The sequence below is a fragment of the Salvelinus alpinus genome, chromosome 25 (genome assembly GCF_045679555.1).
Source record: "Salvelinus alpinus chromosome 25, SLU_Salpinus.1, whole genome shotgun sequence".
Classification (NCBI taxonomy): domain Eukaryota; kingdom Metazoa; phylum Chordata; class Actinopteri; order Salmoniformes; family Salmonidae; genus Salvelinus; species Salvelinus alpinus.
In genome coordinates, this window is record NC_092110.1 from 28157387 (window position 1) to 28180458 (window position 23072).

Below are 23072 nucleotides of genomic sequence, written 5' to 3' on the forward strand. Positions count from 1 at the left end.
TTGGTGCAATATTCATAAAAATCCTCTTAAACCAGTGATTCCTATCACCCTTTGAAAACCAAGGTGTCATTCAGTAGGGTACAAATATCTGAGTACCTGAATGGTCTGGAGAGAATCCCATGGCGGTTTGGACAGAATCCCATGGCGGTTTGGACTGAACGCCACGTTTCCCCAAAACGTTCTTGGAACAGACATTGAAGTACGTTTGCTCCATTTAGTGTGTGGCTTGAAGCAATGCATGACGTATTAAGGGCAGTGATGCATTTAACCCACAACCCAACCTCTCCCCATTTTTCAGAACAGCACGGTTTCCATTTAACTGAACGGTGCAGTTTTTTCCCCGTACTCAACGCAGCCATGTCCTGCTACCATTTGGAAATGACCATCATGACCAGTGTTAACTGTTCTTACCCCAGGCCCAGAGAGAGAGAGAAACCATGCTGAGCATTTAACTTGTTTTATTCTGCTGTCTGCCCCCAGTGTCTAGATTACAACTACAGAACAGTACAGTGGGTACAGGCACAGCTAGTAGTACTGCAGCATGTATAAATAACAGGTCTGTTTATCATACATCACTAATCTGAGGGACAGCTGAGGAAGGGATGCTTACTGAACAATCATATGGCACACACCCTGCAACCCCCTTTTGAGTGTGTCGTTAAGTATGTTAAAAGGGAGAGTACAGGGGCTGCTAGGTATAGCTGGGAGACAAAGTGACAGGACTTATCCAACTCCATCTAGGCCCCCCATATTCCATTCTCAAATACAGACTTGGACATTGATCAACCTAATACAATGTTATTTGAAATCGGAGTAAGATGAGTGAGCACTGGATTAAATTAAAAACCCATCCTACCCCCCCTCGATCATTTACACTTAATTAGATTCAACCTTTTCTTCTCAACTGAGCACAAGCCTCTCATAAAAACAGGGTACCTCTGCTTCCTGTACATGATAGGTAATATACCAGTTCACTACCACTCTCTCACTCCTATATTGGATGCTAGCAAGAACGAAAATGCACAGAAGCCATCTAGTTCCCTCGCTTCTACTCCCTCTGTCCTTTCTCTCCTCCCCCTCTCTGTCCTCCTCCCCCTCTCTCAGTCCTCTCTCTGCAGGTCCTCCACAGCCTCCAGTAGGTGTAGTGCCAGGCTGTACTGGCCGTGGTTCTCAGGTAGGATCTCTATGAGGCGGCTCACCAGCCTGCTGGTCTGACTCAGGGGCACCGACGGGCACCCCAGCTCACTGGGGTCCTGGGGACAACACACAGATACGCATCAGTAGCCCACACAAAACTAGGGGGTTGAGTTAGTTACACAATATGCTGTTCAGTGGTTATAGGTTGACGCCGAAGACTAGCTGGTCTCACCATGGCCTTAAGACAGGTGTTATAGTGTGTATTCAGGAGGCTGGTAAGTCTCACTATAGGCTTGAGCCAGGTGTTCTACAGTGGTTATAACATGTTATAAGGTAACACAGAGGTTGATCTCACCATAGCCTTGAGCCAGGTGCAGAGTGTGGGGGGGAGGCGTGCCAGCAGCTCCATGGCGGGCCGGGTCTGGGTCTGGGTGTGGAGCAGGGAGTAGCTCAGCCTCTGGCCTGTTAGAACCAACAGCTGGGAACCCAACACGTCCTTATCCTCCACCTCAAACATCACCTGACAACACACACACACCTCAGGCTTCAATGTCATATTTTGTGTGAGTGATCATATTCATTGTGTGTATAAAGTTATTAAATATGACAAGTGACATGAGTGTATGAATATGTAGTTTTAGGTACACCACCCGCTCACGAAAATGGATCTCTCTTACAGACAGTGAGTCAGGTAGCCGTGGCTTGTTTTATAAAGCAGACAGACATCGATGCGTTCTATTGAACGTTAGAATGGGCAAAACAAGTGACCTAAGTGGCTTTGAGCGAGGTATGATCATTGATGCTAGGCACTCCGGATCCAGTATCTCAGAAACAGCCACCCAGGTTTACAGAGAATGGTGAGACTGACAAATAACATCCTGTCAGCAGCAATCCTTTGGGGCGAAAACAGCTTGTTGATGAGAGAACGATAAGAACCGTGCAAGCTAACAGGCGGGCCACACACATGACAAATAACGGAACAGAACAACAGTGGTGTGCAGAACGGCATCTCGGAAACACACAACTCCTCGATCCTTGTCACGGATGGACTATTGTAGTAGACGACCACCCTGGGTTCTACTCCTACCAGATAAAAAACAAGAGAGCTCCAGTGAGAACACGGTCAGTGTTGGCACTGGGCAATTGAGGAGTGGAAGAACATTTCGTTTACTTGAGTGGCCTGGTCAGTCCCCAGACCTCAACCCAATAGAACATCTTTGGGATGAGATGGAACAGGCTGTTCGCAGCATGAATGTACCAACGTCCAATCTGCAGCAACTACGTGATGCCATCGCGTCAGCATGGACCAAAATCCATGTGGAACATTTCCAACACCCTGTAGAATGCCCTGAAGAATTCAGGCTGTTCTGGAGACATAGGGGAGTCCGACCTGGTACTAGATGGGTGTACCTAATACACTCACTGGGGGGGTTTATGTTATATGTGTTAGTATGTGTATCAGTTTCTATCCAGTTACCAGCAGATGTGTATTGAGGGACCTGTTGGTGTTTGACTACCTACCTGCTCTGCCCGGGGGTCCAGGCCCTGGTTGTACAGCTCACACACCAGATGTCTGCGCAGGAGGTCCGGGTTGACCTGCAGCAGGAGTCCCAGGTCCAGACACAGAGAAGGCCACGTCTTGTCCCCTGACCCAGACCCAGGGCCCTCCACCGCCTCCCTCTGGGTCGTCACCCAGCCTGTCAACACCCTGAGCAGGAACTCCTGTCTGAGGGAGACCAGGCCAGGGTCCATGTCTCCACTGGGCATCAGCTGGATGGACGACAGCTCTCTAAAGAAGGCATTCTTACCCTGGAAGAAGGAAAGACTTGCAGTGTATAGTGTAGGTCAGTGTTTCCCAACCCTCTCCTCAGGGCCTCCCAGACATTTAAAAACTGGCACACCTGACTCAGTCAACTAATCATCAAGCCTGTGACTAATTGAATCAGGTGTGCCAGTTTAGGGTTAAAACAAACATGTGAAACATCTGGGGGGGCCAGAGGAGAGGGTTGGTAAACACTGCTGTAGGTGTTATGCATGTGTGTACTCTTTGGTTTACACTACTTGTTTGTCTCACCTTGCTGTCGAACAGGCTGAGTGGTTTGACCCTGAGACTGAAGGTCATAGCAGTGTGGAGTAGAGAGGCCAGGAGATAGTGGTGTTGTACAAGGGGGTAGTGAACTCCCTTCTGCTCCAGGGCTAGCTCTGCTAGGGAGGCAGGTCCCTCTGCTCCCCCCCACACCTCCTCCACACACAGCTCTGGAGGAGGCACCTCTTCTACCCCCGAGTCTGCCTGGAGGGGAGAGGGGTTCAGAGTAACCAAGGACCAGCCTCACTTGCCAGTATCACTATTAAAAACCATCCAAAGCGCAGTCTATCTGTGCAACTACAGATGCTTTAGTTCAAAAAGTTTTTTTCTAAATCCCCGTGCTGCAGTAATGGTACACTGTGACAAACTCTCTTGCATGGTGACATGCACATATACCCACTTTGCATGCAGCACATGCTTTTTACCTGTGCTGCAGCGCAGGGAAACATTTTAATCTGCCCAACTGTATGCATCCATCCATCTTTTTTGATCCGTACCTCCATCAGAATCTGTAGCAGCTGAACACAGGAGCCCAGGAATGATGTCATGGCACAGTCTCCCATTCCCACATCCTGAATACACACACAGACAGACGTTATGTACACGTCTATTCACAACCAAAACACAAGTCCCTATCAGAGAGTCAAACATGTAAGGCTGAATAGGCAGGGCTGCTCACCCGTCGACACAGGCGATCCTTAGGGGCCTTCCCCACCTGTGGAGAGGAACAAACAATTGGAGCACTATAAAGAGAATCGTGATCAGAATCAGGACACACTGGGGACTGATTTGAATCGTTACGTCCCTACAGAATATGTTTATGTTTTGTATGTGACAGTTCTGATGAACATATTCTGTAAGGATGTAACGATTCACAGATACGCATCGATCCCCGGTTCAAATTTTTAAGATAGGACTGAATCGGTCAGAAACTCGATTTAAACGTTACGTATCGCCGGTTCACTAACATGGCTCATATTACTTTATTTCCTCTCCTTCAGTGTCGAGCATGTAACTGTGTTGACAGTCATTGATCAACAAGTCAACAACTCCAGGCAATATCAGTAGCCTAGTCAAACTGCACATTGCCTAACGAGAGGTAGGCCACCTGTCACCTTCAGCATTCAAATGTTTGTAAAATGGCTTGCGCAATATTAGGCTTTATTAGTTGAGTGACAAGTTCAACCGATGTAATTTCAAGGTTATTGTTATCAAAGGTGCTGTTGAAACGTCATTTTACCAGAATAGCCTAAGCTACCGCTGGAGACAACTCTCATTTGGATATAGTGAACTAAACTCCACTCCATGGTGAAGGAAGATTCTGATGACTCCACAAACAGTGGAGCAGAGACCTGGGTTTGTGGAATCTAGCTCCAGGCTTTGTGGAACCTAGGAGCAACTCCATCGATTCGCCCAAGGTCAATACTTCAAATGCATTTAATTATCGAACGCCTACCTTGTACCTATGTTTGTCCTCTGTAGTTGCGTGCCTTTGTTCGCTGAAATCCATACATTTTCAATAAATGTTAATCAAATACAACCACCGACTTTTTCCTTGTTGAGATTCAATTGGCACATGCGCATTTGCGACTAGGAGCCATCTGAGCAAACAGTCAGTGGTTGTTTTTGTTTAAAGTTTGAAAAAGTCTGGATTTTGGCAAAAAATACATCAAAAGCTATGCTATATATATATTCATTTTAATGAGGAATATTGATACATTACTAGCTCAAACACTTTGAATCTGCAAAGATTACAAATTAATAAGTGATTTCAGATCAAAAGTGGGGGGGACAAAAAGCAAACATTGCCCCCCCTTATCTGATAGTGGGGTGGTAGGTGCCCAGTCTCCCTTGTGGCTTAGCCCTACATACACCATACATACTGAACAAAAATATAAACACACCATGTAAAGTGTTGGTCCCATGTTTCATGAGCTGAAATAAAATATCTTAGATATTTTTCATATTTTTCATACACACAAAAAGCTTATTTCTCTCAAATGTTTTGTACACATTTGTTTACATTCCTGTTAGTGAGCATTTCTTCTTTACCAAGATAATCCATCCACCTGACAGGTGTGGCATATCAAGAAGCTGATTAAACAGCATGATCATTACACAGGTGCATCTTGTGCTGGGGACAATAAAAGGCCACTAAAATGTGCAGTTGGCAAGCTGACTGCAGTTCGGCGTCGTAACCGACTTCAGTGGACAAATGCTGCACGGCCCCACGCTGAAAAGTGTGCTCTTCACGCATTAATCCCGGTTTCAACTGTCCCGGGTAGATGGCAAACCACGTGTCTGGTGGCGGTGGAGTTATGGTATGGGCAGGCATAAGCACGGACAACGAACACAATTGCATTTTATCGATGGCACTGTGAATGGACAGATACCGTGACGAGATTCTGAGGCCCGCCATCACGTTTCAGCATGAAAATGCACGGCCCCATGTCGCAAGGATCTGTACACAATTCCTGGAAGCTGAAAATGTCCCAGTTCTTCCATGGCCTGCATACTCACCAGACATGAGCATGTTTGGGATGCTCTGATTTGACATGTATTAAAGGAGGAGTGGGATAACATTCCACAGGCCACAATCAACAGCCTGATCAACTCTATGCGAAGGAGATGTGTTGCGCCACATGAGGCAAATGGTGGTCACACCAGATACTGACTGGTTTTCTGATCCACGCCCCTACTTTCTTTTAAGGTACACTATATATACACAAAAGTATGTGGACACCCCTTCAAATTATTGGATAGGCTATTATTTCAGCCACACCCGTTACTGACAGATGTATAAAATCAAGCACACAGCCATGCAATCTCAATAGACAAACATTGACAATAGAAGGGCCTTACTGAAGAGCACAGTGACTTTCAACGTGACACGTGACATAAGATAAGTCAGTTTGTCAAATTTCTGGCAGTCCGAAGGACGCATCTGGGTTTGGCGGCTGCCAGGAAAACACTATCTGCCCCAATGCATAGAGCCAACTATAAAGTTTGGTGGAGGAGGAATAATGGTCTGGGACTGTTTTTCATGGTTCAGGCTAAGCCCCTTAGCTCCAGTGGCATTCTAGACAATTCTGTGCTTCCAACTTTGTGCCAACAGTTTGGGGAAGGGCCTTTCCTGTTTCAGCATGACAATGTCCCGTGCAGTAAGCAAAGTCCATACAGAAATGTTTGTTGAGATCGGTGTGGAAGAACTTGACTGGCCTGCACAGAGCACTGACCTCAACCCCATCAAACACCTTTGGGATGAATTTAAACACTGACTGCGAGCCAGGCCTAATTGCCCAAGACCTGTGCCCAACCTCACTAATGCTCTTGTGGCTGAATGGAAGCAAGTTCCCGCAGCAATGTTCCGACATCTAGTGGAAAACCTTCACAGAAGAATGGACTTAGTCCATATTAATGCCTGTGATTTTGGAATGAGATGTTCGACAAACATGTGTACTTTTGGTCATATAGTGTATCTGTGACAAACAGATGCAGAACTGTATTCCCAGTCATGTGAAATCCATAGATTAGAGCCTAATTAATTTTTCAATTTTCTGTTTTTCCTTTATATGAACTAACTCACTAAAATCTTTGTTGCATTTTGCGTTTAGGGTTTGGTTCAGTGTACATGTACATAATTTACACACACAAAGAGAGTGAGAAGTCCGCTCAGACAGATATAGCACACACACACACAGAGAAGTCAGCTCAGACAGATACAGCACACACACACACAGAGAAAAGTCAGCTCAGACAGATACAGCACACACACACAGAGAGAGAAGTCAGCTCAGACAGATACAGCACACACACACAGAGAGAGAAAGAAGTCAGCTCAGACAAATACAGCTCAGAGTCCTAGCTCATCAGATCCATCAGCAGCAGATTTTAATTTGGAATGGAAAATGTATGTGTTTATGCAAACAAATGTTAGTGCATCGTATCGAACCGATTCGTTTCAAACTAAAACTTATCGTTCCTGTATCGTATCGGAGCCCGTGCATCTAGATATCGAATTGTGTTGAAAGGGAAAGATGCACATCCCTAATATTCTGCTCACCTTCTCTATAAGGAAAGCAGCAGCTGAGAAACATTTAACGATGAACGTGTTCCACATCATTGAAGAGATGCCTGCAGGAGAAAGAGAACCATCTTATAGCACAAACGAAGGGACACACTGAGTGAATATTGCATAACGTGAAGCATAGTCTCACCCAGCTGGATGTGAGGACTTGAGACTAGCTTCAGGTGCTCCACCGCCCAACAAAGATAACTCCCCTCCTAAAGAGAGAGAGAGACAACAAAATATTTGACTGTACACCTCAAACTGTCAGTATATATATACAGTACCAGTCAAAAGTTTGGACACACCTACTAATTCCAGGGCTTTTCTTTATTTTGACTATTTTCTAGATGTAGAATAATAGTGAAGACATCAAAACTATGAAATAACACATATGGAATAATGTAGTAACCAAAATAGTGTTCAACAAATCCAAATATATTTTATATTTGAGATTCTTCAAAGTAGCCACCCGTTGCCTTGATGACAGCTTGGCATTCTCTCTATCAGCTTCATGAAGAATGCATTTCAATTAACAGGTGTGCCTTGTTAAAAGTTAATTTGTGGAATTTATTTCCTTAATGTGTTTGAGCTAAATCAGTTGTGTTGCGACAAGAGAGGGGTGGTATACAGAAGATAGCCATATTTGGTAAAAGACCAAGTCCATATTATGGCAAGAACAGCTCAACGACTGTCCATCATTACTTTAAGACATGAAGGTCAGTCAATGCGGAAAATTTCAAGAACTCAAGTGCAGTCGCAAAAACCACCAAGCGCTATGATGAAACTGGCTCTCATGAGGACCGCCACAGGAAAGGAAGACCCAGAGTTACCTCTGCTGCAGAGGATAGGTTCATAAAAATTACTCCACCTCAGATTGCAGCCAAAATAAAAGCAACAGACACCTCAACATCAACTGTTCAGAGGAGACTGCGTGAATCAGGCCTTCATGGTCGAATTGCTGCAAAGAAACCACTACTAAATGACACCAATAAGAAGACTTGCTTGGGCCAAGAAACACAAGCAATGGACATTAGACCGGTGGAAGTCTGCCCTTTGGTCTGATGAGTCCAAATCTGAGATTTCTGTCTTCGTGAGATGCAGAGTAGGTGAACGGATGATCTCTGCATGTGTGGTTCCCACTGTGAAGCATGGAGGAGGAGGTGTGTTGCTGTGGGGATGCTTTGCTGGTAACACTGTCTGATTTATTTAGAATTGAAGGCACACTTAACCAGCATGGCTACCACAGCATTCTGCAGCAATACGCCATCCCATCTGGTTTGCGCTTAGTGGGACTATCATTACCCAAAACACACATCCAGGCTGTGTAAGGGCTATTTGACCAAGAATGAGATTGATGGAGTGCTGCATCAGATGACCTGGACTCCACAACCTCAACCCAATTGAGATGGTTTGGGATGAGTTGGACCTCAGAGTGAAGGAAAAGCAGCCAACAAGTCCTCAGCATATGTGGGAACTCCTTTAAGACTGTTGGAAAAGCATTCCAGATGAAGCTGTTGGAAAAGCATTCCAGGTGAAGCTGGTTGAGAGAATCCCAAGAGTGTGCATAGCTGTCATCAAGGCAAAGGGTGACTAATTTGAAGAATCTAAAATATACTTTGATTTGTTTAACACTTTTTTGGTTACTACATGATTCCATATGTGTTATTTCATAGTTTTGACATCTTCACTATTATTCTACAATGTAGAAAATAGTAAAAATAAAGAAAAAACATTGTTTAAGAAGTGTCTTAACTTTTGACTGGTACTGTAGATGTGTATGTATATGCATGTCTGTGTGTGTAAATGTGAGTGTGTATATAGATACAGTGGGGAGAACAAGTATTTGATACACTGCCGATTTTGCAGGTTTTCCTACTTACAATGCATGTAGAGGTCTGTAATTTTGATCATAGGTACACTTCAACTGTGAGAGACGGAATCTAAAACAAAAATCCAGAAAATCACATTGTATGAAGTAGGAAAACCTGCAAAATCGTCAGTGTATCAAATACTTGTTCTCCCCACTGTATGTATGGATGTCTGTGTGTATAGATGTGAGTGTGTTTATGGATGTGAAGGTCTGTGTGCCGGTACTGTATGGAGCCCCACCTCTGGGTCTTTGTTCCACTGCACCACGTACTCCCAGCAGCAGTGGGCAAACAGCAGGTCAGGAGAGAGGGAGTCTGGGAAACGCTGACACACAGACACTAGCAGCTCTGGAGGAACACAGGAACACACACTTTAATATAACAACAACAAATACACTTCCCTATGGAGGAATCGGGTTAGTGACCACAGGAGTACACACTCACCTGCTGCCCTGTTGAAGTCTGGATCCTCCTGGCTCTTTTCTCCCTCCCCCTGCTCTGGCTGGGAGGGCTGTTCCGTGCTCTCGGCCTCCCCCCTCCTCTGCAGCATGTCCTTCAGCCGCTCAGGGGCCAAGTCTTGCCTGAACACCCACTTAGCCACGCTGTCTGCTATACCACCTGAGAGAGGACGAAGGGGAGAGAGAGAGCGTAGGTAATCACTGATCTACAGTATATGTGATTGTATCTCTCTCACCAATTCCAACCCTCTCAGATCGGGATTATGGACTTTTTATTTCTTATAGTACGTATCCAGTACCTCGGCCCCCCTCCAGCAGGGCTTTGACTGAGCAGTGTGGTGTGGCGCTCCCTGGTGTTCCCTGAGGAGGAGGCACACACAGCAGTGTCTGCAGGGACAACACGTCCTCCAGCTGTCTCACACACACCGCCCACTGCTCCAGTTCCAACGACACCGCCTCCCACTCTGGCTGGAACTGATACACACACACACAAAGAGTCAGTGACGAAGCACACATATCAGTGTGTGTGTGCTAGGGTGTGTGTGTTCACCCTTTTCTTTGCCAGAGCCAGGTGATTATATGTGTGTGTGTGGTGTGTGACCTTGGTTTCAGCCAGGATGGTGATGTTAGCCTTAGCAGCGCGGTGAGCCACTATTGCAGCCAACAGGGCGGCAGCAGAACTGTGGGACTGGACACATGCAGCACGCACCTGCTGCCACCAGGGGGAGACACACTGCATGTCCCACGACTCCTCCACCGCACCTAGGGAGAGGAGGAACACAGCCGTCTACAGAAGTCAATGGGAGTCTAGCCACATACCATCTAACCACAAGCTAACTCAATGTCATCACAGCACACATTGGAAATAAGATGTGCTCACACACCTTTCATGGAGCTGAGGGCAGTGAGCAGAGTGTGTAGGTGTCTGACGGCCTCTGTTTTTTTCAATACTTCCTTCTCTCTGTGCAACCATACACTCAGCAGCAGAGACTGAGGGAAAACACACACGGACAAACAACATGGATGAGTTACATTTCATTCTATTTCAAACAGTCTATTCTTCCTCCCATACCCAAATCATCCCTTTCTAGAATCGGCTTCCTCTTATTCCTCCACCACCTCTTCACCCTCTCTCCCGCCTCTCCTCACCAGTAGTTGCTGTGGGCTGATGCCGGTCTTCTGCAGTGTGTTACAGACTTTCTGTAGAGGGCTCTCTCCTGTCAGACAGCCCCAGAACAGAAAGCTCCCTACAGGGGAAAGACACACACACAAACTAACCTCTAATACACTTATAGGTAATAGTGTGTGTGTGTGTGTCTGTGTCTGTGTGTGTCTTTGTGTTGTGTGTGTGCGTTTTCATTCTACCAAGCTGTGTCCAGTCTGCGTTGGGCCCTGGCACCACTCTGATCTCCTCTCCCTCACACTCCATCTGGGACAGAAAGCTTCGGACAGGAAGTGATGCGTCAGGGGAGTCCTGGGCGAAAGAGACGGAGGGGCGGGAGCCGGACGTGAGTTCTGCGTAGCGCTGCAGGGTAGGGGAGACACGGGCCAGCTCCTCCTCTATACCTGCAACCTCCGTCTGAAAAGGAAGAGGAGGATGTGGAACAAGAGAAGAGGGAGAGAAAATAGAAGAGTGGTTCTAGATTCAAAATTGGTGAGTGTTGCTGACAACTCAGCATTGGCCTGCCGTTTACTGCTCTGAATGTAGCTAGTTAATTCAGTGTCAGACTGCTGTACAACCAGTGGTGTTTGTTATACTCACAGGTTCAGTGTGTGTGTCTGTGGTGGCCTCCCCAGTAGAGTGGAGCTGTTGGATGTCTGTGTAGAGCTGCAGCAGTTTCAGTTGGGAGGAACACAACTGGAACAACCCTTCATCTACCGCCTCTGGGTCTGCAGGGACAGTGCACACGGGCATTAACCCACAGGCATTAACCCACACACACAGGCATTAACCCACACACACAGGCATTAACCCACACACACAGGCATTAACCCACACACACAGGCATTAACCCACACACACAGGCATTAACCCACACACACAGGCATTAACCCACACACACAGGCATTAACCCACACACACAGGCATTAACCCACACACACACAGGCATTAACCCACACACACACAGGCATTAACCCACACACACAGGCATTAACCCACACACACAGGCATTAACCCACACACACAGGCATTAACCCACACACACAGGCATTAACCCACACACACAGGCATTAACCCACACACACAGGCATTAACCCACACACACAGGCATTAACCCACACACACAGGCATTAACCCACACACACACAGGCATTAACCCACACACACACAGGCATTAACCCACACACACACAGGCATTAACCCACACACACACAGGCATTAACCCACACACACACAGGCATTAACCCACACACACACAGGCATTAACCCACACACACAGGCATTAACCCACACACACAGGCATTAACCCACACACACAGGCATTAACCCACACACACACAGGCATTAGCCCACACACACAGGCATTAACCCACACACACACAGGCATTAACCCACACACACAGGCATTAACCCACACACACAGGCATTAACCCACACACACACAGGCATTAGCCCACACACACAGGCATTAACCCACACACACACAGGCATTAACCCACACACACAGGCATTAACCCACACACACACAGGCATTAACCCACACACACACAGGCATTAACCCACACACACACAGGCATTAACCCACACACAGGCATTAACCCACACACACAGGCATTAACCCACACACACAGGCACTAAGACACCTATTTGTACACGGTTTAATAATATTCAACCTCAATAAATATCCAGAAATACACAGTACCTTGCCCTTTGAGACTGGCCAGTAAGACTCGGGTGATGTTGGTCAGACAGGAGACTGGAGCATTCTTATTGGCTAGCAAAGACTCTAGGGCCTAAAGGACAGGACAGAGAGCAGTAAGTAGTAGTACACCACATTCCCTGGGTGTGCTGACCCCACTATGTATGTATGTATGTATGTGTGTGTGTGTGTGTGTGTGTGTGTGTATATATGTGTGTTGACCTGTTTCTTAACGGCAGGGTGTTTGATGTCCAGCAGTACACTCTGGGCCTCGCTCTCCAGGATATCTGTGGAGAGGAGGTCAAAGGTAAGAAAGAGCTCTTCTGGTTTTCCCTGTTCAAATACTTCTGTAAAGGGTATCCTCCCATCTGTTCATTTTCCCCCTCCATCTCTGTCGTACCTGGTTCCACCTCTCTGCTCTTCAGTAGTGTGGTCAGTCTCTTCAGCAGGTGCATGTCCTTCGCCCTCTCACTCTTCTTATCACTGACATAGGGAACATAATCATTACGTCCCTTTGGTAAAACTACACAGGCTGTGTATGGTGCATTCGGAAAGTATTCAGACCCCTTCACTTTTTCCACATTTTGTTACGTTACATCAATCATCAATCTACACATAATGACGAAGCGAAAACAGGTTTTTAGAAATGTTTGCAAATGTATTTTTTTTTTTTTACTGAAATACTTTATTTACATAAGTATTCAGACCCTTTGCTATGAGACTCGAAATTGAGCTCTGGTGCATCCTGTTTCCATCGATCATCCTTGAGATGTTTCTACAACTTGGAGTCCACCTGTGATGAATTCATTTAATTGGACAAGATTTGAAAAGGCACACACCTGTCTATATAAAGGTCCCACAGTTGACAGTGCATGTCAGAGCAAAAACTAAGCCATGAGGTCGAAGGAAATGTCCGTAGAGCTCCGAGACAGGAATGTGTCGAGGCACAGATTTGGGGAAGGGTACCAAAAAAATGTCTGAAGGTCCCCAAGAACAAAGTGGTCTCTATCATTCTTAAATGGAAGAGGTTTGGAAACATCTAGACTCTTACTAGAGCTGGCCGCCCGGGCAAACTGAGCAATCCGGATAGAAGGGCCTTGGTCAGGGAGGTGACCAAGAAAGGCCACTCTGACAGAGCTCCAGAGATCCTCTGTGAAGATGGGAGAACCTTCCAGAAGAACAACCATCTCTGCAGCACTCCACTAAATCAGGCCTTTATGGTAGAATGGCCAGACAGAAACCACTCCTCAGTAAAAGGCACATGACAGCCCTCTTGGAGTTGCCAAAAGGCACCTAAAGGACTCTCAGAACATGACAAACAAGATTCTCTGGTCTGATGAAACCAAGATTGAACTCTTTGGCCTGAATGCCAAGCGTCACGTCTGGAGGAAACCTGTCACCATCACTAGAGTGAAGCACGGTGGTGGCAGAAATATGCCGTGGGGAGTTGTTTCAGTAGCAGGGACTGGGAGACTAGTCAGGATCGAGGCAAAGATGAACGGAGCAAAGTACAGAGCGATCCTTGATGAAAACCTGCTCCAGAGTGCTGAGGACCTCATACTGGGAAAAGGTTCACCTTCCAACAGGACAACGACCCTAAGCACACAGCCAAGACAACACAGGAGAGGCTTCGGGACAAGTCTCTGAATGTCCTTGAATGGCCCAGCCAGAGCCCGGACAGGAACCCGATCGAACATCTCTAGAGAGACCTGAAAATAGCTGTGCAGCAACGCTCCCCATTCAACCTGACAGAGCTTGAGAGGATCTGCAGAGAAGAATGGGAGAAACTCCCCAAATACAAGTGTGCCAAGCTTATAGCGTCATACCCCAAAGAAACTTGGCTGTAATTGCTGCCAAAGGTGCGTCAACAAAGTACTGAGTAAAGCGTCTGAATACTTATGTAAATGTGATATTTCAGCTTTTTATTTGTAAAACATTTGCACAAAAAAAACAAAAAAAAAACGATTTTATTCATTTTAGAATAGGGTTGTAACGAAACAAAATGTGGTAAAAGTCAAGGAGTCAGAATACTTTCCGAATGCACTGTATGTGTAGAATCTTTCACAATACAAGAATTGTACTCCTGATCTTCCCAAGATGTCCCAACCGTACTACGAAGTGTGTGTTAGTGTGAAAAGTCACCTGAGGGCCAGATGGAAGGGGACAGTGACAGTGCGTAGTGCTCCAGTAGCAGGGTCAAACAGACACACCTGCTGTGTGTGGAGCAGCCAGCCCTGACTAGTCACACTGTTCACCCCCATCAGCCGGTAGCCTGCATACAGCAACCTGACACATACACACATAGGAGAGAAGGAAATTGTTACTGGTTAAAGAAGTTCAGAAGTTCAAATGCTTTAGAAACATACGATTAGAACTGTGTGTGTGTGTGTGTGTGTGTGTGTGTGTGTACCTGCAGTGTTTCCCTACAGTGAAGGCTCCTACTCTGGGACCCTGCTGTGTGCCCCACACCTCCAGGATGCCTCTCCTGGGTGCATAGATGACCAGGAACTGGGCGTGGCGCCGAGGGAGGGGCGCAGAGGGCGAGGACTCGCGCTCGCCCCGCCCCTCAGACACCTGCACCCAACCCAGCTGGGCATCCCGGTATCCTGGGAAAACACAGAAATAGGTTATTATAACTAGATATATAAGTAAGGCATTTTTCCAAGTCAAACACTAGACCCTACTCAACATTAGCTGTCTTTATACTAAACCGGATAATTCATTTACTGATGAGTTGTGCTGTGATGATACCAGTATCGCAATATTTTTTCTATGGCAAAAATGAAAACACGAAGCAGACCAAACTCTTTGGTCCTTTAAAAACCTGCTGTATGTTGAATATTGTGTACTATAGCTTGGAAATGAATAAATGTGACTCTGGATGACATCATAATGATGTTTGTTTCCAACATTAGGCCTGTTTTCATGTTTTGTTTTCTTGCTACGATACTGATATCGTTCCGGCCCTACTGTTGAGTGCTGAAGGGAGAATTCTCTTTCACCCTTCCACATGCGGATAGCTATGCCTCTCCCCACGTCAAGCAGCGTGACCCTGCCGAAGTCGTCCGTGACCCCAGCCAGAGTGTTACAGGGGGACAGACAGATGAACTCCCCGTGACGCCGCGAGTCTGGGAGACCAAACCTGAGGGCGGGACACGAGAGGGAGGAAAGAGTTGGGCTAAGCAATCAGTTAAGTGAGAAATGAAAGAAAAAAAAAGGCTCATTGATTAATGTTAGTGATAAAAAGATAACTTGGCAATTTGATTGCGTGTGCAGCACAAACAGTTCCCTAGTTCTTCTGACAAAAGGGATGGTGTTGGTCACCTGACTGCCAGGGGCGTGGCCGGCTCCACCTTGGGCTTCTGTTTCTGAGTTGGCTCCTCCTCACTCTGTTTCTTCCAGCCCAGCCACCCACTGACGCGAGAGCAAAAGATAGGAGAGAGAGAAGGAAAGAGGAGAGAAAGGGTGCAGAAAGAAAGAAGCAATGCAGAAGAAAGACAGAGGGAGAAGAGGGAGAGGACATACAGAGTTATAATGAATTAGTTGTCAGGAAAGAGGCTATATATCAGTGTATTGATTTTGCTGCTTTGTGTCCTGTGTGGCTGTATCAGAGGTAGCATGGCTCAGTGAAGGCCCCAGCCGTATCAACACACCTGCACACAGCACCACAGGGAATACTCACCATGATTAAAGGGAGTAGGAGGCCAAGCTACTGACAACCGAGAAAAGACTCATACATACAATCACCAAGAAAAACACACACGCACCTGGCAGCGCTGAACAAGGCCGATGTGAGTTTGCTCGCCACAGCCAGAGCCACATGGGAGAGGAGAGGCTGGGAGCTACCCTGGAAAGAGATAAAAACAAGATTTTATGACTGGACATTTTTGTGCTGCTTTGGTGGAAATCTCAGCTCTGTTTACAGCAGGGGTGGGCAAAATAAGGCAATCCAGTCTGAGGGAGATTTGAGTAAAAACAATTTTTTGGGGGTGGGGGGTAAACTATTTTGGGTTAAAATAACACTACAGGCTAGATAGAAAGTATGTAGAAATTATAATGGACCTTTATAATGTTCAAATAACTGCCCTTTTTCAAAATAACGTCCCTCCTCTGAATTTAGAAATTATGATATGGCCCACGAGCCAAAATTATTGCCCATCCCTGCTCTAGAGGGAATGGAAAAGTCAAAAATCACTGCTACTGGTCTGAACTAATGCCGACTGTGCTTACTTATTAAAGAGTAACTACCAATCTCTCAAGGAGATAAATAGACAGGCATGAGGTGAGGAAAAAGATGGACAAACCGAAACAAACACACACCTCTATGGCGTAGTAGAAGCCTGTGTAGGGTCCTCCCCCCACAGTTATGTACTGACTCATGGCGGGGGGGCTGCCCTTCACAGAGGCATGGAAACCCCCCAGGATAGACGCATTCTTCATCTGGTCAAACACACACAGCGTCATTATACCTGACAAGGGAGGGAGGGACAGAGAGAGAGAGCACCGTTACAATGGAGAACATAGCTACACTTTCACTGTCTTTCAACCAGAATCCATGATCTTCTCCACCTTCTGCTCACCATGCTCCTGCCCCACTCCCTGTCCTCCTGCCCCTCTCCCTCCAGCCCCCCCCCCCCCACCCCACTCCCTGTGCCCCTCCACCCATCCGACCCTCCCTCCTCGACTCTCTCACCCACGCTGCTGTGGTCTACGATGGTGTCCATATCCTGTAGACCCCACTTCTTATAGGCCAGAGGAGGAGGATGGACCACCTCACTGCCTGCTGCCGCCGCTGAGGAGGGGAGTAGGGAGAGAGGGGTAAGACACAGAAAGTTAGGGATAATGAGTAAGAGAAGGGGTTTGGAGGAAGAGATTAAGGAAGAGAGGGTTGCCAGAGAAAGAGGAGATGAGGGAAAGAGTTGAGTAAATGGTGTGGAATGACTATCACCTCAAGCCACAATACACAAAATATACCCCCAAAAAATACTACATGTACTAGCCTAAGTGTCAAATACTAGCTTTTGTGCGTGTGTCAGTACCTGCATCCTTTCTGGCGAACTCTGTCAACCCAGCCAGCAAATAGAGAACATGGTTCTATTAAACATCATGTAACCTTTATAGCACAATTACTATGGTACTACAACTAGTTTTACAACTACGAACACTAACCTACAGCGCTATGAAAAAGTATTTCCCCCTTTCTAATTTTCTCTACTTTTGTATTTTTTTTATACTGAATGTTATCAGATCTTTAACTAAAACCTAATATTAGATAAAGGGAACCTGAGTGTACAAATAACACAACAATGACATACATATTTTATAAACAAAGTTATGCAACACGCAATGCCCCTGTGTGTAATTGCCTTACACTCAATAACTGGTTGTGCTTCCTTTAGCTGCAATTACTCCAACCAAACACTTCCTGTAGTTGTTGATCAGTCTCTCACGTCACTGTGGAGGAATTTTGGCCCACTCTTCCATGCAGAACTGCTTTAACTCAGTGACATATGTGGGTTTTCAATAATAAACTGCTCGTTTCAAGTCCAACCACAACATCTCAATAGGGATTAGGTCTAGACTTTGACTATGCCATTCCAAATGTGTTGCTTTTTAACCATGTTTATGTAGACTTGATTATGTGTTTTGGATCATTGTCTTGCTGCATGACCCAGCTGCCCTTCAGCTTCAGCTCACAGACGGATGGCCTGACATTCTCCTGTAGAATTCTCTGATACAGAGCAGAATTCATGGTTCCTTCTATTCAGGCAAGTCGTCCAGGTCCTAAGGTAGCAAAGCATCCCCAAACCGTCACACTACCACCACCATGCTTGACCATTGGTATGGCAACACAGTGCCATCACTAACACAGCTGCCTACATACAGACTTGAAATCATTGGCCACTTTAATAAATGGATCACTAGTCACTTGAATAATGCCACTTTAATAATGTTTACATATCTTGCATTACTTATCTCATATGTATATACTGTATTTTATACCATCTATTGCATCTTAGCCTATGCCACCCTGTCATTGCTCATCCATATATTTATACTTATTCCATTCCTTTACTTAGATTTGTGTGTATTAGGTAGTTGTTGTGGAATTGTTAGATTACTTGTTAGATATTGCTGCACTGTCGTAACTAGAAGTACAAGCATTTCTCTACACTCGCAATGACATCTGCTAACCATGTGTATGTGACCAATACAATTTGATTTCTGTGGAATGCAGTGTTTGGTTTTCGCCAGACATAATGGGACCCATCTCATCCAGAAAGTTGACTCAAGTCTGCCAAAAAGCACCTGGAAGCACCTGGATGATCATCAAGACTCTTGGAAGAATGTTCTATAGACAGATGAGTCAAAAAGTATACGTTTTTGGACGACATGGGTCCCATTATGCCTGGCGAAAACCAAACACTGCATTCCACAGTAAAAACCTTATACCAACTGTCAAGAATACATTTTGCTCTGTATCAGAGAATTCTACAGGAGAATGTCAGGCCATCTGTCTGTGAGCTGAAGCTGAAGGGCAGCTGGGTCATGCAGCAAGACAATGATCCAAAACACACAATCAAGTCTACATGAAAATTGTTAAAAAGTAACACATTTGAAGTTTTGGAATGGCTTAGTCAAAGTCCAGACCTAATCCCAATTGAGATGTTGTGGCAGGACTTTAAACGAGCAGAAAATTAATCCACAGCCAAAAATTAATCCAGAGCAATGTGAGAGACTGATCAGCAACTACAGGAAGCACTTGGTTGCATTCATTGCAGCTCAAGGTGGCACAACAGTTATTGAGTGTAAGGGGGCAATGACTTCTTCACACAGGGGAATTGGGTGTTTCATAACTTTGTTAATTAAATAAATAAAATAAGTATACATTTTTGTTATTATTTGTAAACTCAGGTTCCCTTTATCTAATATTAGGTTATGGTTGAAGATATGATAACATTCAGTATCAAAAATTATTCAAAAATAGAGAACATTAGAAAGGGGGAAAAACCTTTTTGACAGCACTGTACCTCTACTGCTACTACAGTACCTCGACAGACACAAAACACACACACACAGAGCAGTACCTCGACAGACACAAAACACACACACAGAGCAGTACCTCGACAGACACAAAACACACACACAGAGCAGTACCTCGACAGACACAAAACACACACACAGAGCAGTACCTCGAGCCACCTGGTTTCTGCAGGCACGTAGAGACTGAAAGAGACTGAAGCCATCAATAGTGACCAGGGCTGCTGGGTAAAGAATGCTCAGCTCCTCATGCTAAGAGAGAGAAAGAGAGAGAGAGAAATTCATAAATACAAAGTGTCGTCAAAAGAACCTTGATACTCAGGCAGCTGTCAGTGTTTTGGTGTGTGCTACAGCCGTACTTGCTCGGTGACACCAGGGTGGCGGGGGATCTCGTAGGTGCGACACTTGAGCCTCAGGACAGGATCCTCATTCAACAGCTGGGCTAGGAGTAGGACCCCACTCTGACAAAAACACACAACACCACTGTTAGAATAACATTACCACACCAGCCAGCCTTCCAGGTAACAAGTAAATACTGCTGTACTGCACCTCTGTGTAGAAGCGGACATAACCAGATGAGAAGCCCACTACAATACAAGTCCAGTCTGGCCGACCTGTGGAACTCCTGAACACACACAGACAGACAGAGTTAATACTCATCATTAGAACACAAACCTACATACACATTGATATGTACACACAAGTGAACACCCATGGAGGATGGACACACACACACGGACAGTGTCGGACACACTAGGTGGCTTACCTTTTCTGGCTGGCCAGAGGTATACAGATGACACTGCTCACACTCTCCCTGTAAAGAGGCAGACACACACACACGGTGAATCTAATCTTGACTTCTTTCTGTGTCCTTTCCTCTCCTCACATTCTCTCAGTCTAACCCCTTCCTCTCTCATTCATCCACCCTTATGTTTCTTTCCCTCCTGACTCTCCCCCCCTCCGTTCTCCCCCCTCCTCCCTCTGTTCTCTCCCTCCGTTCTCTCCCCCATCCTCCTCTGTTCTCCCCCCTCCTCCTCTGTTCTCTCCCCCCCTCCTCTGTTCTCTCCCCCCCCCTCCTCTGTTCTCTCCCCCCCCTCCTCTGTTCTCTCCCCCCCCTCCTCTGTTCTCTCCCCCCCCTCCTCTGTTCGCTCTCCCCCCTCCTCTGTTCTCTCCCCCCTCCTCCTCCTGTGTTCTCTCCCCCCTCCTCCTCCTCCGTTCGCTTCTCCTCCTCCCTCTCTCCCCCTTCTGTTCTCTCCAACCCCTCCTCACCCCGTTCTCCCCCCATTCTCTCACCCCTCCTCGGTGCTGAGAGTTCCACTCCAGGACACAGCCAGGGTCATCTCCTCTCGGCCACCATCATCTGTCCGCCACTTCGCTGCAAGAAAGAGGAGACAATGTCAACACACACCCCGCCAACAGCAGTGTATGTGTCATTGGGGAGATGTTTATGTATTTGAGGACACTGACTTTGTTTCATGTAGCTTTAATAAGGGTAGGGTAGAGAGAATTTGTGTGTACATTAACATGCGTGTCTGTGTTTTGGGACACATACCTGTGAGAAACACAGCCTTGTGGTCTTTGGCAACGACCATCAGGTCTGAGCAGGGAGAAAGAGAAACCACACAGTCCTGCAGCCAGGGGGCAGTCACTGCAGCACTGTCCTCCTCCACCCCCTAAGGAACACAACACAACAGGACCAAACCTTATAGATCACAGAGGGCTATGGAAGGGTGCTGTCTGATTTAAGCTAGTCTTTAGTTAAAGAAGAGAAATAGTGTAAGAGACAGACAAACTGACCGTGGTGGTGCCACTGCCATCTTCTTTGGCCTCAGGGTTATCCCATGACCCCCAGTCTGAGTCGTCCCAGGCCAGCTCATTCTCTGAGCGAGAGAGATCAATCACAATTATTAGGTGGTGCAATCCAGAGTCAATTGTCAGTTAAAATGTTAGTGGTTCTTTGTAACTCAGCTGGTAGAGCATGGTGCTTGTAATGCCAGGGCAGTGGGTTTGATTCCTGGGACCACCCATAAGTAAAATGTATGCACACATGACTAAGTCGCTTTGGATAAAAGTGTCTGCTAAATGGCATATATTATTATTATTATAGTTAGGCTATAAAGCTGAACATTTATTAAAATCAGGTGATAAATGATACACACACACTTGTACACACATCTTTGGACTGGCAGGGGCAAACTAACAAAGAAGGCGGAGAGAAAGATGAGCATCAAGGACAAGAGACCTCCCCTGACCCAAAGAGAGAAGGGATGAAGTTGGAGATGCTATAAATATCAGTAAGTGGGAGGAGGGAAGAGATTGACAGAACTCGCATTGACAGTGGGACTCCTGTTGACATAGTCTGACTGCAACATGCATGTACAATGGCTCAGGGCTTTGAGTATGTGTATGTAAGTATGTATGCTTATGTGTGTGAGCGTGTGTCTTCCTTTGTCCAGCATCATGCGGAAATCTGTTCAAGCGCCCTCCTGTAGGATGACTCATATGACAAAGGGCAAATCCCCCCTCCTTCCTCCCTCCCTCCCTCCCTCTTTCCATCCTCATCTGCCTCCCGCTGGTACTGCAGCTCTCCAGGTCTCACCTTCACTACACCTTGCGCTCATCAACTGCTATAATCTCTAATTCTATTATTCATGATGTGACAGGTCAAAGATTTAAAGAGACATAGGAATACGTGCATTCTTTACACTCCCTGGTATTTGTAGCACTTAGATCACTGGAACAAAATTTGCGACTTCGAGAGCTGTCAGATTCTACAGGCATGAGATGACAAGTGACGTAGCCCATAGAACAAATTACAGTCTAATTTCAACTGGATTGTCAACAACACTATCTACAAATTGTGCAATTTGTGAACCATTATCTGGCCTCTATTTTTTTACACACACACACACACACACACACACACACACACACACACACACACACACACACACACACACACACACACACACACACACTTTATACAAGTCTATAGCAATTTTCATAGCTACTCTAACATTGCTTTGAAAAAAGAGACGAGGATTACAAACAGCAATCAAACAAGTTAGTCATACCCAGCAATTTAGCTCGCCCAGAGCTGAGCGTTAGCTAGATAACTTACCTGTTTTCTTGTCCTCCAAAGAAGGGTTGTTTTGCTGGTTCTGGAACAAGAACTCCCGGACTGCTTTGAGTTCTTGGACCCGGCAGAACTCGAGCAGGCAGCAGGACATTTCGATCCCGTCCCGACCAGGCAGAGGGGATACAGGGAATTAGCCAGCTAAGCTAACGTTAGCTGGCAGCTGCAGTCCAATGGGGCAACAACAACGTTGCAGTATGATGAAGTTAGCGCTAATCAAGAAGAAGACAAGACTCCTCAGGGATCCTTTGCGTTGAAATATGTATCGTTTCCAGGAATGTTAGTAAACAAATACATGTATAGGGTGTTGCTGTCAGTGGATTTCGTTCATATTTGCACCGTTTCAACCCTTTACTTTAAGTGTTTTGGTGATGACCAATGACTGACTGTATTGTGATGACACATCGCTAACCATA

At 46.0% G+C, this 23072-nt stretch overlaps 1 protein-coding gene across 2 annotated transcripts; it reads right to left on the minus strand.

The window, feature by feature from the left end:
• Positions 1–441: 441 nt before the first annotated feature.
• On the minus strand, positions 442–23024 carry LOC139553787 (rab3 GTPase-activating protein non-catalytic subunit-like). Of its 2 annotated transcripts, none has more exons than XM_071366456.1 (34): positions 22642–23024; positions 21318–21400; positions 21073–21193; positions 20814–20895; positions 20287–20334; positions 20070–20145; positions 19880–19981; positions 19673–19772; positions 17173–17271; positions 16800–16948; positions 16247–16326; positions 15804–15893; positions 15482–15621; positions 14890–15085; positions 14622–14765; positions 12880–12962; positions 12702–12766; positions 12483–12573; positions 11381–11508; positions 10984–11197; positions 10768–10865; positions 10503–10608; positions 10220–10380; positions 9918–10092; positions 9605–9778; positions 9402–9508; positions 7441–7507; positions 7287–7357; positions 3903–3938; positions 3721–3795; positions 3212–3427; positions 2659–2946; positions 1493–1657; positions 442–1253 (listed from the first exon to the last, which is right to left on the minus strand). In XM_071366456.1, the coding sequence occupies exons 1-34, from the start codon at positions 22748–22750 to the stop codon at positions 1101–1103; spliced, it is 4092 nt and encodes a 1363-aa protein (XP_071222557.1). In that variant the 5' UTR covers positions 22751–23024; the 3' UTR covers positions 442–1100. The 2 variants fall into 2 exon arrangements, with proteins under 2 accessions (XP_071222557.1, XP_071222556.1); XM_071366455.1 differs by having other exon boundaries at positions 3649–3795.
• Positions 23025–23072: the final 48 nt, after the last annotated feature.

Bases quoted from the DNA above. Each gene is read 5' to 3' on its own strand.
- LOC139553787 (XM_071366455.1), bottom strand. From the start codon at position 22,750: ATGTCCTGCTGCCTGCTCGAGTTCTGCCGGGTCCAAGAACTCAAAGCA. The intron at 19,773-19,879 runs GTACGGCTGTAG...TCTCTCTCTTAG, and splicing joins ACCCTGGTGTCACCGAGCAA to CATGAGGAGCTGAGCATTCT. The intron at 11,509-12,482 runs GTACTGTGTATT...CTGTCCCTGCAG, and splicing joins GGCCAGTCTCAAAGGGCAAG to ACCCAGAGGCGGTAGATGAA.